The sequence below is a fragment of the Hyla sarda genome, chromosome 9 (assembly GCF_029499605.1).
Source record: "Hyla sarda isolate aHylSar1 chromosome 9, aHylSar1.hap1, whole genome shotgun sequence".
In the NCBI taxonomy this organism is placed as follows: Eukaryota; Metazoa; Chordata; class Amphibia; order Anura; family Hylidae; genus Hyla; species Hyla sarda.
This window is the reverse complement of record NC_079197.1, coordinates 3,233,398-3,247,086: the sequence shown is the minus strand read 5'-3', so window position 1 is coordinate 3,247,086 and position 13,689 is coordinate 3,233,398. Positions and strand designations below refer to the sequence as shown.

Here is a 13,689-nt window from a genome sequence, read left to right as displayed (position 1 = left end):
GAATTTTGCATGGAAATTCCACGGTCTGAACATGGCCTGATTCTTTTGGCGGGTGCGGAATCCCAAAATTCTGCAGTTGGTCAATGGGAAAAGAAAACAAAAAAAACGCATTCACGCCAATGTTAGATTCATGATGTGGACGTTCTGGGCGCAGATTCCTTGGTGTGAACGTTCCCCTTAGAATTCCGAAATATTAAACTATTTCGTTGTTACATTGTAAATTTATTGTTCCTTTTTTTTTTTTTTTTTTTTTTTTACACAGATTTCAGTTTTGTAAAGTGAAAAAGAAAAAAAAACGCATTCACGCCAATGTTAGATTCATGATGTGGACGTTCTGGGCGCAGATTCCGTGGTGTGAACGTTCCCCTTAGAATTCCAAAGCAAACAAACTATTTTGTTACATTGTAAATTTATTGTAATTTTTTTTATTTTTTATTTTTTTACACAGATTTCAGTTTTGTACAGTGAAAAAAAGCAAAAACAGAAGGTAACAATAACTTTTCCTTCCGCGCCGTATTAGTGACCGCTCACAGGTACAATTTCACTTTTTTGTCTTTTATTTATTTTTATTTTTTGCACATTTTTTGAGGGGGATGAAACGTGAGATTATTATTTGGAAATGGCTCCTGATATGTTCCCATCTATTCATGCAGGGCTCCACTTTATCGCCGTCCGGGGATCGGCGCGGAGAAAAGGGCCGCGGTGACTTTGTAATCCTAGAAAAGCCGAGGCCGGGCAGGGGCCGCCCAGGAGATCTCTGCTCCCCGGGATGAAAGGCACCAGGCTGCGGCCTGACCTCGCTCCTTATCAGGGTCAGGAATCAGAGACCATATGGACGGCTGCGCGCTGAGAGCCGGCTCAGGTGAGCTCACCTTCCATCGCATTCTCCTAAGGTAACATTAGTCACAGGCAGAAGAAAGGAGTGCGGGGAAAGGAATACCAGAGCACATCTGTCCCTAAATCTCCGGCAGAGCGGCCGCTCCCCAGGGCGATGGGGAAATCACTTGGGCACCGGCAGAAAAGGAGCTTTTTGTAACAGAAAAAAAAAAAGTTTCCTCTTTTTCTCAGGCCGGGTTCACACCGCGTCTTTGCAATACAGTCCCCGTATCAGGTTTTTGATTAAAAAAAACGGATTCCTCAAAACCTGACTAATCTGTATCAAAACGTGTGTACAAACTTTTATCTGTATACGGTTTGAAAAATGTCCGGTTGCATCCGTTTTTCACGAAAAAAAAATACGTTTTGAACTTTTCACTCCATTATGAATAAAGTTTCACTTGTTTGATTGAAAATCCAAGAAAAAAAACAACTGTGCAAAGTCAAAAACCGTATGGTGAAAACCGGATGGAACCGTACGCACATACAGGTCTGTACGGTTCCCATTGACTCCCATGTTAAAAAAAAAAACGTATACGGTTTAATACGATTTTTCACCCGGACTAAAAACCCTGGTAGGAAACGGTTTTCTGTCCAGAAAAAAAAAAAAGTAAAAAAAACGTGTGGTTTGAAAAACGGAGACAACCGTATACAATATGGTGCATACAGTTTTGAATGGGAAGTCTATGGCCACGGTTTGCTGTACGGTTGCATACGGTTAAAAAAAAAAAAAAAAAAAAAAAAACGTATCCAAAAACTGTATAGAAAAATCGTGGTGTGAACCCATCCTTAGCCGGATCTTTTCCAATATGGCCGACATTTAAAGGGGTTATCCAGGCAAAAACTTTTTTTTATACATCAACTGGCTCCGGAAAGTTAAACAGATTTGTAAATTACTTCTATTAAAAAATCTTAATCCTTCCAATAGTTATTAGCTTCTGAAGTTGAGTTGTTGTTTTCTGTCTAACTGCTCTCTGATGACTCACGTCCCGGGAGCTGTCCAGCTCCTATGGGGATATTCTCCCATCATGCACAGCTCCCAGGACGTGACATCATCAATGAGCAGTTAGACAGAAAACTTCAGAAGCTAATAACTATTGGAAGGATTAAGATTTTTTAATAGAAGTCATTTACAAATCTGTTTAACTTTCCGGAGCCAGTTGATATATATATATATATATATATAAAGTTTTTGCCTGGAATACCCCTTTAAAGCTTTGCCGGTGACTATCTTTCTGCATTTTCCAAATTGACATGTATTTCAAATTTGGTGCCGAAACATGGTGTCGTTCTCCCTGCTCGCCACCTAGCCGCTATTTTTATATTAAAAAATACCGCCAATGCAATGGTCGGTATTCATCCAAACGATCCTCCAACTCCCGGAATGTTGCACCATAACCTATACTAGTGTTTCCTAACCAGGAGTGCCTCCAGCTGTTGTAAAACTACAACTCCCAGCATGCCCGGACAGCCGTTGGCATGCTGGGAGTTGTAGTTTTGCAGCAGCTGGAGGCACCCCTGCTTGGGAAACACTGACCTTTAGCATGGAAATTCCACCGTCTGAACATGGCCTGATTCTTTTGGCGGGTGCAGAATCCTAAAATTCTGCAGTTGGTCAATGGGAAAAATAAATAAAATAAATAAAACGCATTCACGCCAATGTTAGATTCATGATGTGGACGTTCTGGGCGCAGATTCCGTGGTGTGAACGCAACCTTAGAATTCCGAAGCAAACAAAACTATTTTGTTACATTGTAAATTTTTATTTTTTCTTAAAAATATTTTTTTTTTTAACGCAGATTTCAGTTTTGTACAGTGAAAAAAAAAAACGCATTCGCGCCAATGTTAGATTCATGATGTGGACGTTCTGGGCGCAGATTCCGTGGTGTGAACGTTCCCTTAGAATTCCGAAGCAAACAAACTATTTCGTTACATTGTAAATTTATTGTTACTTTTTTTTATGCAGATTTCAGTTTTGTACAATAAAAAAAAAAAAAAGTAACAATAACTTTTCCTTACGCGCCGTATTAATGACCGCTCACAGGTACAATTTCACTTTTTGTCTTTTTTTTGCGCATTTTCGGAGGGGGATGAAACGTGAGATTATTATTTGGAAATGGCTCCTGATATGTTCCCATCTATTCATGCAATAGTTGCAAAACTACAACTCCCAGCATGCCCAGACAGCCGTTGGCTGTCCGGCCATGCTGGGAGTTGTAGTTTTGCAACAGCTGGAGGCATCCCTGGTTGGGAAACACTGACCTATACTATATACTACTATAAAGTTCAACATGCTGGGAGTTGTAGTTTTCGTTTGGGGCAGACGCTGAGCCACAGGCTGTATCAGGGCATGCTGGGAGTTGTAGTTGGTAACTAACTGCAACTACTGAATTGAATAAAAATGGTCCTGTTAAAAACTACAGATCAGGCGCCAAAAAAATTAGCCCTCATTCGGGCCCGTATAATGAGGAACAAAAAAGTTACAGGGGTCAGAATAGGACCTGTGATGTTACGAATGTATAATTATGCAAATTAGCATGGCCAGTATTTTTTCGCAAGAAAGGTGGCGACCCTATCCCCACCGCATACCGATGTTCACCCCCCCGCTCCGTCCCTATAGTGAGGCTCAGCATAATTCAATTCTATGGCGCTATAAAAACGAAACAGGAAGCTCCATCTCATAATGTAGGCACAGAGAGTAGCGCCCAACATCACCCCCCCCCCCACCCCCGTCGGCGTTTAGGCGCCAAATTTGAAATACATGTCACATTGAAAAGTGCGGCTGGAAAATTATCCACCTTTAAGAGGAACACTTTGACCTCCCATTGGGGGGTGGGGGGGGCGTCACCCAGCTTTCCTATAAGGGCCCATGCACACTCTGGGAGGGGCCGCACAGAATTGGCGCTTATTTCGCACAGAATTTTACAGCGGAAATAAACATTGGAAATAAAACTCTTATTGACTAATGGGCTTTTTCAGGATTATTGTTTTAGGAGGATCTGAATCCGAAGTTCCGCTATGGAACGTGCATTGAGCAGCAGAATTCCAATAGGAGGCTGCTGCAGGCAGATTTGGATTATCCGTAGTGTGCATGGGCCCTAACTTTACAGCAGTGGTCTCCAAACTGTGGCCCTCCACCTGTTGCAAAACTACAACTCCCAGCATGCCCAACAGATAGAGGTCCACAGTTTGGAGACCACTGCTCTGCAGCAACCCTATCCCCTGGACAATGTATCTGTGTATAGCCGGGAAGATGTCTGGGAAAGCTGGGTCAGGGCTGTAATGGTGGCCATATTGGCGGAGGAATGGGCTCAGTAGGATTTTCAATATGGCTGTAGATGCACCAAGAAGTTCTTTGATTTATAGGAGTACAGGATCAGAAAAACATGGCCGCTTCTTTATTTTATTTATTATTTATTTAATTCATAATTTTTTTAAAAATTATTTTAAAACAGCGCCATCTCAGAGTTGTGTCTGGTATTGCAGCTCCGCTCCACTGAAGTGACTGAGCTGCAATGCGAACCTGTGTGGCGCATTTTGTTGGGAGAAAGCAGCCATTTTTTAAATTTTTTTTTATTATTCCTAAACAAAGGGGAATTGGTTCATAACAAGCGATCCCTACGTGACCTTACATCAGTCTGAGGCGGTGTTTGTGCCTCCAGCTGTTGCAAAACTGCAATTACCAGCATGCCCCAATTTGCAACAGCTGGAGGATGTCTAGGTTGGAAAACACTGGCTTATACCTTATACCAGTGTTTCCCAACCAGAGTGCCTCCAGCTGATGCAAAACTACAACTCACAGAAATGCTGGGAGTAGTAGTTTTGCAACAGCTGGAGGCACTCTAGGTTGGAAAACACTGGCTTATGCCTTATACCAGTGTTTCCCAACCAGGGGGCCCCCCAGCTGTTGCAAAACTACAACTCCCAGGAATGCTGGGAGTTGTAGTTTTGCAACAGCTGGAGGCGCCCTGGTTGGGAAACACTGTTTTATACAGTAGGTGTAATGACACAAGGGCGTTCTTGTGTGGATGTCACCATTGGTGGAATCAGTGGTGGAATCCATGACACTAATCTGAAGCATATCCTGGGATTTGTGCCACGGATCTGCAGTGTGCATGCGGCGAAATCGGCCACGCTTTTGGTTACGGATTAGCGTCATCACTTCTAACACAAATTAATTTGCAGATTTCCATTAAAAACCTAAAATCTGTCTGCATGAAGCTCCTTAGCTCCCCCTAGTGGTGGCTTCAGACAGATAAAAGTTTATCATCTCCACCTGTTGCAAAACTACAATTCCCAGCATGCCCTGACAGCCGCAGGCTGTCAGGGCATGCTGAGAATTGTAGTTTTGCAATAGGTCAGGGAGATGACCGATCTATAGCATTGCAGAGGATCTGGAGCTCTGTATCAGTCGGTGATTTACTACCGTATCATGCAGCCTCCCAGGTGTCACCGCATGACAGGCGGCAGTCCGTACGGTGTCATTCTAGCGACAAGCCAGTGACACGACGGAAACCAGGAAAGCGCCGCGGGTCACCTACCATTGTAGACCTGCTCGGAGAACCTCAGCGACAGCTGCTGCTTGATCTTGCGCACCTCCCGGTCCATGGTGAACGTCTCGATGTCTAAGTGAGCGTGGTACAGGATGGTTCCAGCCGGCGTCTCGTAGATACCTAGGCGACAGGGGGGGGGGGGGGGGGAGGAGGGGGAGAGAAAAAAAAAAAGAATAAAGAAAAAATAAATAATAATAATAAAAGACAAGGATACGTGAAGCCCAAATTGCCGTCAAATGACACCATTAATGAGGCCGGTGACAGCAGAAGTGCAGACGGACTTCATTCACTCGCAGCGTGCCGCAAAGTGCGTGTGTCATTACTACCCCGCTGGGGGCAAAGACAGACCACTTCGCACCTTGTGGTGAAAATGTGCAGATTCCTCTCCTTCTGAAGAGGCTGAAATGACAGGTTTCAAGAACTGATGGCTTCACCGTCTCGAGCCCACCGGACTCCCGCAGGAAGGCTGTAATTAAAGCCAAGGAGACGGAGAAGGAGGTACGGAGGAGAAGGGCCCGAAATAACAGGCCTCCGCGGACCCCCTCCCCGCCTCCCCTCCCTCTATTCCCCGACTTCACTCTCACTTTCGGCCAAGCATAAGCGCTTAGGAAATAATACTATTTAAAACCAGGCGTGATTGGAAGGCGCGTCGGCTCACGTCGCGATGGAGAGCGCTGCGCCTGGCGACAAAGCCCAAAGTATCTCTCTCCGGAGGATAACTGCTCATTTAGATAAGTGTCCGCCGGCTTTGGAAGGCAGCCGAGCGGAGTGACAGGTTAATTCTCCGCCTGTCAGAACAATGTTAAACTATGTTGGACACCGAAAAACCTCTAAACTTAGTGGAGTCAGAGCGCCGAGCCGGTGAAACGGGGAAGAGATCGGCCATAGGCACCAGGGTTGGCAGGGCCTGAGAACGAACCGGCTACGACCGGTCACCTTCTATAGGGTCTATTCACACGTACAGTACATACAGCAGATTTGAAGCGCAGGATTTTCTGTAGCAGTTTTCAATGTAAACTAAATGACTGAACACAGCCTCAAATCTGCAGCATCAAATACTGTACGTGTGAATAGACCCTTAATGGTCTATTCACACGTACAGTATTCTTTGCAGATTTGAAGCGCAGGATTTAAAGCTGTGTTCAGTCATTTAGTTTACATCGAAATCTGCAGCAGAAAATCCTGCGCTTCAAATCTGCACAGAACACTGTACGTGTGAATGAACCATTAAAGATCTATTCACACGTACAGTATTTGATGTGTAGGATTTGATGCTGCAGAGTTGATGCTGTGTTCAGTCATTTAGTTTACATTGAAATCTGCAGCTTCAAATACTTCGCATCAAATGTGCGCAGGATACTGTATGTGTGAATACAGCCTAAATCTGGGAAAGCTGGGTGTGGGTACCTATTACTCAGCTACCCCCGGCCAACTACAACTCCCAGAATGCCTTGACAGCCTACAGCTACAACTGGAGCATTTAGAGCAGTGATCTACAGCCGGTGGCCCTTCAGCTGTGGCAAGACTACAATTCCCAGCATGCCTAACAGACCCCCATACACATTAGAGCAGTGATTCCCAACCTGTGGCTCTTCAGATGTTGCAAAACTACGACTCCTATTATACCCTGACTATCTGCAGATGCAAGTGCAATATCTAGAGCAGTGTTTCCCAACCATGGTGCCTCCAGCTGTTGCAAACTACATTCCATGCTGGGATTTGGAGTTTTGCAACAGCTGGAGACACCCTGGTTGGGAAACATCGCATCAGGGTCACTGTGATCCTAATATATTGCAAAACTACAATTCCCAGCATGCCTGGACAGCCTTTGGCTGTCCGGGCATGCTGGGAGTTGTAGTTTTGCAACAGCTGGAGGCACCCTGGTTGGGAAACACTGCTCTAGAGTACTGTTCCCCAACCATCAGCTCTAGTGTTGTTGCGGGACTATAACTCCTAGCATACCCAACAGATCCCCATACACATTACAGCAGCGTTTCCCAACCTGTGGCTCCTCATCTGTTGAAAAACTACAACTCCCAGCATGCCCTGACTTATCTGCAGGTGCAACTGCAATATCTAAAGCAATATTCGCTAACCTGCAGCTCTAGAGTTGTTGCAGTACTATAACTCCCAGCATACCCAACAGATCCCCATACACATTACCGCAGCATTTCCCAACCGGTGACTCTTCACCTGTTGCAAAACTACAACTCCCAGCATGCCCTGACTATCGCAATATTAAGAGCTGTGTCAATGCTATAATTCTCAGCATGCCGTGCAGCCTGTCATGCTATGCTGGGAGTTGTAGTTTTGCAGCAGCTGGAGGCACTGTGGCATGGCTGGTGGAGCGGGTGGTGATCAGCTGATCCTCTGATGAGTCTATAGGGTGACGTCCACCAGCCTGATGTCCGTATTTATCGCCTGCGCCCCGACTGTCCAGCTGAGATTCGTCGCTGACCTCGCTGACATACTGAAAGCTTATTAGGTTGTCAGGGGAGACATTGTGCTAAACCAGACGCAAAATAATCCGCCGCCGGGGGGAGCAGGGGGACATGACTCCCCTTAAAAGTAACTGGGAGGAAATGGAGACGCGAGGGGACCGGGCCTGGAGTATAAGGGAGCAGTGCGGCAGGGTAAAGGATGGGGGACAGGTGTATCTGAGCTTATCGAGTGTGATACTCTCCTACAGAGCTGCTGTATCTGATCCTATCATGTGTGATACTGTCTGCTGAGCTGCTGTATCTAAGCCTATCATGTGTGATACTGTCTACTGAGCTGCTGTATCTAATCCTATCATGTGTGATACTGTCTGCTGAGCTGCTGTATCTGATCCTATCATGAGAGATACTGTCTGCTGAGCTGCTCTATCTGATCCTATCATGTGTGATACTGTCTGCTGAGCTGCTGTATCTAATCCTATCATGTGTGATACTCTCCTGCTGAGCTACTGTATCTAATGCTATCATGTGTGATACTGTCTGCTGAGCTGCTGTATCTAATCCTATCATGTGTGATACTGTCTGCTGAGCTGCTGTATCTGATCCTATCATGTGTGATACTGTCTGCTGAGCTGCTGTATCTAATCCTATCATGTGTGATACTGTCTGCTCAGCTGTTGTATCTAATCCTATCATGTGTGATACTGTGTGCTGAACTGGTGTATCTAAGCTTATAATGTGTTGTACTGTCTGCTAAGCTTATGTATCTAATCCTGTCATGTGTGATACTCTCTGCTCAGCTGTTGTATCTAATCCTATCATGTGTGATACTGTCTTCTGAGCTGCTGTATCTAATCCTATCATATGTGATACTGTCTGCTGAGCTGGTGTATCTAAGCTTATAATGTGTGATACACTCTGCTGAGCTGCTGTATCTAATCCCATCATGTGTGATACACTCTGCTGAGCTCCTGTGTCTCATCCTATGGTGTAATGCTATATGCTGAGCTGAGTATCTAAATCTGTGATGGTGTCTCAGAGAACCACACGGCACTAAAACTCCCATCATCTCCTGCCGGACAATCTATCTACACGCGGTCACTGCACGGATGGGGCCCTATTATTCTGTGGCCCTATTATTCCGTGGCCCTATTATTCTGTGGCCCTATTATTCTGTGGCCCTATTATTCTGTGACCCTATTATTCCGTGGCCCTGTGAGAGATTTGCAGGTGTGCAGGGGATTGTGGGCCCCCAGGAGCGGTGTGCACTGTTTGTCAGTGTTGTTCTGTGTGTGATTCCCTCTCCGAAGTCACAGCGGGGCCCGGGGCCGGGGACAGGAGGGGGCCGGGGTCTTGTTTTCATGTTTTCTATGCTGTGACAGCTGTCAAGAGTTAAAGGAAAGTGCGGCGCATATCCTGTCAGCCCTGGAAGTGTGCGCCCCCCACCGGGCCGCTCTGAAAGGAACCATCAATATGACACATACCGCACACTACCTGCTGCACGACAACCGCCAACCCCACAACACACAAACATGTACACACAGCCGTCACCACAACATTACAACCCCTGAATACTGTGTCACTAACTGTGCTGCGACCCCAGAGCCCACAAACCTGTGCTGCGACCCCACAAACCTGTGCTGCGACCCCACAAACCTGTGCTGTGACCTCAGACCCCACAAACCTGTGCTGTGACCCCTGTGACCCCACAGACCTGTGCTGCGACCCCTGACCCCATAGCACAGTGCTGTCACTACCAAGGCCCAGACCGAATAGACCTGTGCTGTGACCTCAGACCCCACAAACCTGTGCTGTGACCCCTGTGACCCCACAGACCTGTGCTGCGACCCCTGTGACCCCAGACCCCACAAACCTGTGCTGTGACCTCAGACCCCACAAACCTGTGCTGTGACCTCAGACCCCACAAACCTGTGCTGTGACCTCAGACCCCACAAACCTGTGCTGTGACCTCAGACCCCACAAACCTGTGCTGTGACCTCAGACCCCACAAACCTGTGCTGTGACCTCAGACCCCACAAACCTGTGCTGTGACCTCAGACCCCACAAACCTGTGCTGCGACCCCAGACCCCACAAACCTGTGCTGTGACCCCTGTGACCCCACAGACCTGTGCTGCGACCCCTGTGACCCCAGACCCCACAAACCTGTGCTGCGACCCCAGACCCCACAAACCTGTGCTGTGACCCCTGTGACCCCACAGACCTGTGCTGCGACCCCTGTGACCCCAGACCCCACAAACCTGTGCTGCGACCCCAGACCCCACAAACCTGTGCTGTGACCCCTGTGACCCCACAGACCTGTGCTGCGACCCCAGACCCCACAAACCTGTGCTGTGACCCCTGTGACCCCACAGACCTGTGCTGCGACCCCTGTGACCCCAGACCCCACAAACCTGTGCTGTGACCTCAGACCCCACAAACCTATGCTGTGACCTCAGACCCCACAGACCTGTGCTGCGACCCCTGTGACCCCAGACCCCACAAACCTGTGCTGTGACCCCTGTGACCTCAGACCCCACAAACCTGTGCTGTGACCCCTGACCCCATAGCACTGTGCTGTCACCACCAAGGCCCAGACCACATGTGCTGCGACCCCAGACCCCTTGGACCTGTGCTGTGACTCCCCCCCTCCAGAGCTGTAAACCCAGACCCCATAGACCTGTGCTGTGATACCAGACCCCAGAGACCTGTGCTATGACCCCAGACCCCTTAGACCTGTGCTGTGACCCCAGACCCCTTAGACCTGTGCTGTGACCCCAGACCCCTTAGACCTGTACTGTGACCCCCCCCTCCCAGGGTGTAACCCCAGACCCCATAGACCTGTGCTGTGATACCAGACCCCAGAGACCTGTGCTGTGATACCAGACCCCATAGTTCTGTGCTGTGATACCAGACCCCATAGTTCTGTGCTGTGATACCAGACCCCATAGTTCTGTGCTGTGATACCAGACCCCATAGTTCTGTGCTGTGATACCAGACCCTATAGATCTGAGGCTGGATTGGACCCAACGGGCTTCACCCCACACACATCAATGAGCATTGGCCCCCATGGGCCCCGGTCGTCCTTCCTAGGACACTTCTGGTCAGTTCCATCCCCTACACACCGGGAGCCGACCACTGTGGTGATGATCTGACCCTGGAGTCTACACATCTCGGCCCTCCTCACGTGTCAGGGGTTTTATTGTTGTGGCCGATCACATGAGAAACACACGAGTCATTAATGAGAGACAGTATCACACAGGATAGGATTAGATACAGAAATACCATGGCGGTAAAACACATGATAGGCTTAGATACAGTGGCTTGGCAGACAGTATCACATGGGACTGGCTTAGATAAAGCAGCTTGGCACATAGTATCACACAGGATAGGCTTAGATACAGTAGCTTGGCACATAGTATCACAGGTGATAGACTTAGATACAGTAGCTTGGCACATAGTATCACACAGGATAGGCTTAGATACAGCAGCTTGGCACATAGTATCACACAGGATAGCAGGATAGGCTTAGATACAGCAGCTTGGCACATAGTATCACACAGGATAGGCTTAGATACAGTAGCTTGGCACATAGTATCACACAGGATAGGCTTAGATACAGTAGCTTGGCACATAGTATCACACAGGATAGGCTTAGATACAGTAGCTTGGCACATAGTATAACACAGGATAGTCTTAGATACAGTAGCTTGGCACATAGTATAACACAGGATAGTCTTAGATACAGTAGCTTAGCACATAGTATCAAACAGGATAGGCTTAGATACAGTAGCTTGGCACATAGTATCGCACAGGATAGGCTTAGATACAGTAACTTGGCACATAGTATCACACAGGATAGGCTTAGATACAGTAACTTGGCACATAGTATCACAGGTGATAGACTTAGATACAGCGGTTTAGCAGTCAAGCTGTGGCATACAGTAAGTGAATGGCGGGGTTTTACTCCTTGCCATTATCTCGGTGCAGACGCCATAGCGTCTTCATATTCGGTGTACCGCGGTGTCATTTAACAGATTTTTGGCTTTGTTACAAGCCCCGCGTTGGCTTTTCAGTAAAGTGAATTATTTTTAACGTTTGATGAATAAACATGTTGTTCCCCGCTGGATCGGGCTGATGAGTGTAACTGACTATATGGAGATAGGGAACGGCATCCAAAACATGGCGCTGCACTGCGGAGGGGCACCGCCGGGCACATGGGGGGCTGTCCCCGGGGAGATGGGTGCTGGGGGTCCGCAGGTCCATCCCGCAAGACCACCCCCATACTGATCAGAACTACTTCATATCCCAGCACCATAGAGTAGTGACAAGTGACTTCTATACTACCCTAGACCACCAGGGATGCTTCTAATAACCCCTTTACTGCCTGAGACCAGAGGGGTTATTATAATGAATCCATACACTAACCAAGACCACCATGGATTCACAGTTAACCTATTCTCTTCCCTAGCTCACTAGGGGGCTCTACTCATAACCTTTTATAACCCCAGACCACCAGGACCCTTGTCATTACCTTTTTATTACCCAAGACCAGTTTTTTCCAAACAGTGTGACTCCAGCTGTTGCAGAACTACAATTCCCAGCATGCCCAGACAGCCAAAGGCTGCCCTAGACCACCAGGAAGATAAAGGCAAGAAACAGTTTACTATTACCCCAATCTATCCCATAGCCGACCAGGGGGACGTTACGATAATCTCCTCCATTATCAGACACCACCAGGGTCATTTCTCATAATCTCTTTATTACCTTTGTTTACCTGGAAGACTTATTTACAACCTATAACTTCCCCAGACCATCAGGGGTAAAATGTAGGCCAAAACATGTATTTATAACTTATTATTATTAACCCATATCCATTCCAGACCATTATAATATATATATATATATATATATATATATATATATATATATATATATATAAAAACAGCTAACTCGTAAATCACCAAAGGCCATTAGGTACAATTATGTTACCCTAGGTCACCAGGACTATTATCATAAACCCCTAATTCACTCCAGACATCATATACACAACAGATAAATCACTGTAGGCATGTGAGATATTACATACTAACCTTTACATCATCTCAGACCACCAGGACTATTACTAACCCATAATCCACTCTGAATCACCATATACCGTATATACAATATTTGATTGCTAAATTACTGCAGTCCATAGGAAATATTAGGTATTAACATTCATGTCACTCCAGACCCCCAGAACTATTATTATAAATCCCTGATTCACTCCAGACCACCATAACAGGTAACTAACTAACTATACCACCATATGCCTGGAAGACCTTTAGGTATTAGCCTTAATGTCACCCTAGGCCACCAGGATTCTTTTTTAAATAAACCCCCAATCTACTCAAGGCCACCATATTAACAATAGATAACTTCTGGAACACCACAAGCCTTGGAGAACATTAGGCATCATCCTTTATATCACCCTAGGCCACCTGGACTATCATCATCAACCCCTGATTCACTACATACCACAGATACATAATGGGTAACTTACTAAATCTCCAGAAGAGAACCTTAGGTATCAAACTATATATCATCCTAAACCACCAGGACTATTTTATAAAACCCCTAATTGACTCCAGACCACCATATTATCATTAGTTAACTTTTGGAACACCATAGGCCTTGAAGAACATAGGGTATAAACCTCCATGTCACCCCAGACCACAAGGGCTATTATCATGAACCCCTGATTTCCTCCAGACCACCATATACATAACAGGTAACTTACTAAATCACCATAGGCCAGGGAGATCTTTAGGTATTAGCCTTA

At 46.6% G+C, this 13,689-nt stretch overlaps 1 protein-coding gene across 1 annotated transcript in view; it reads right to left on the bottom strand.

Moving 5' to 3' along the window:
• ASS1 (argininosuccinate synthase 1) overlaps positions 1 to 13,689 on the bottom strand; it is a gene marked incomplete at its 5' end in the record, with an annotated part of 47,435 nt that overhangs the window by 10,058 nt on the left and 23,688 nt on the right. The window contains 1 exon segment of the mRNA XM_056540639.1: positions 5,418 to 5,549. Coding sequence (XP_056396614.1) covers positions 5,418 to 5,549 — 132 coding nt within the window.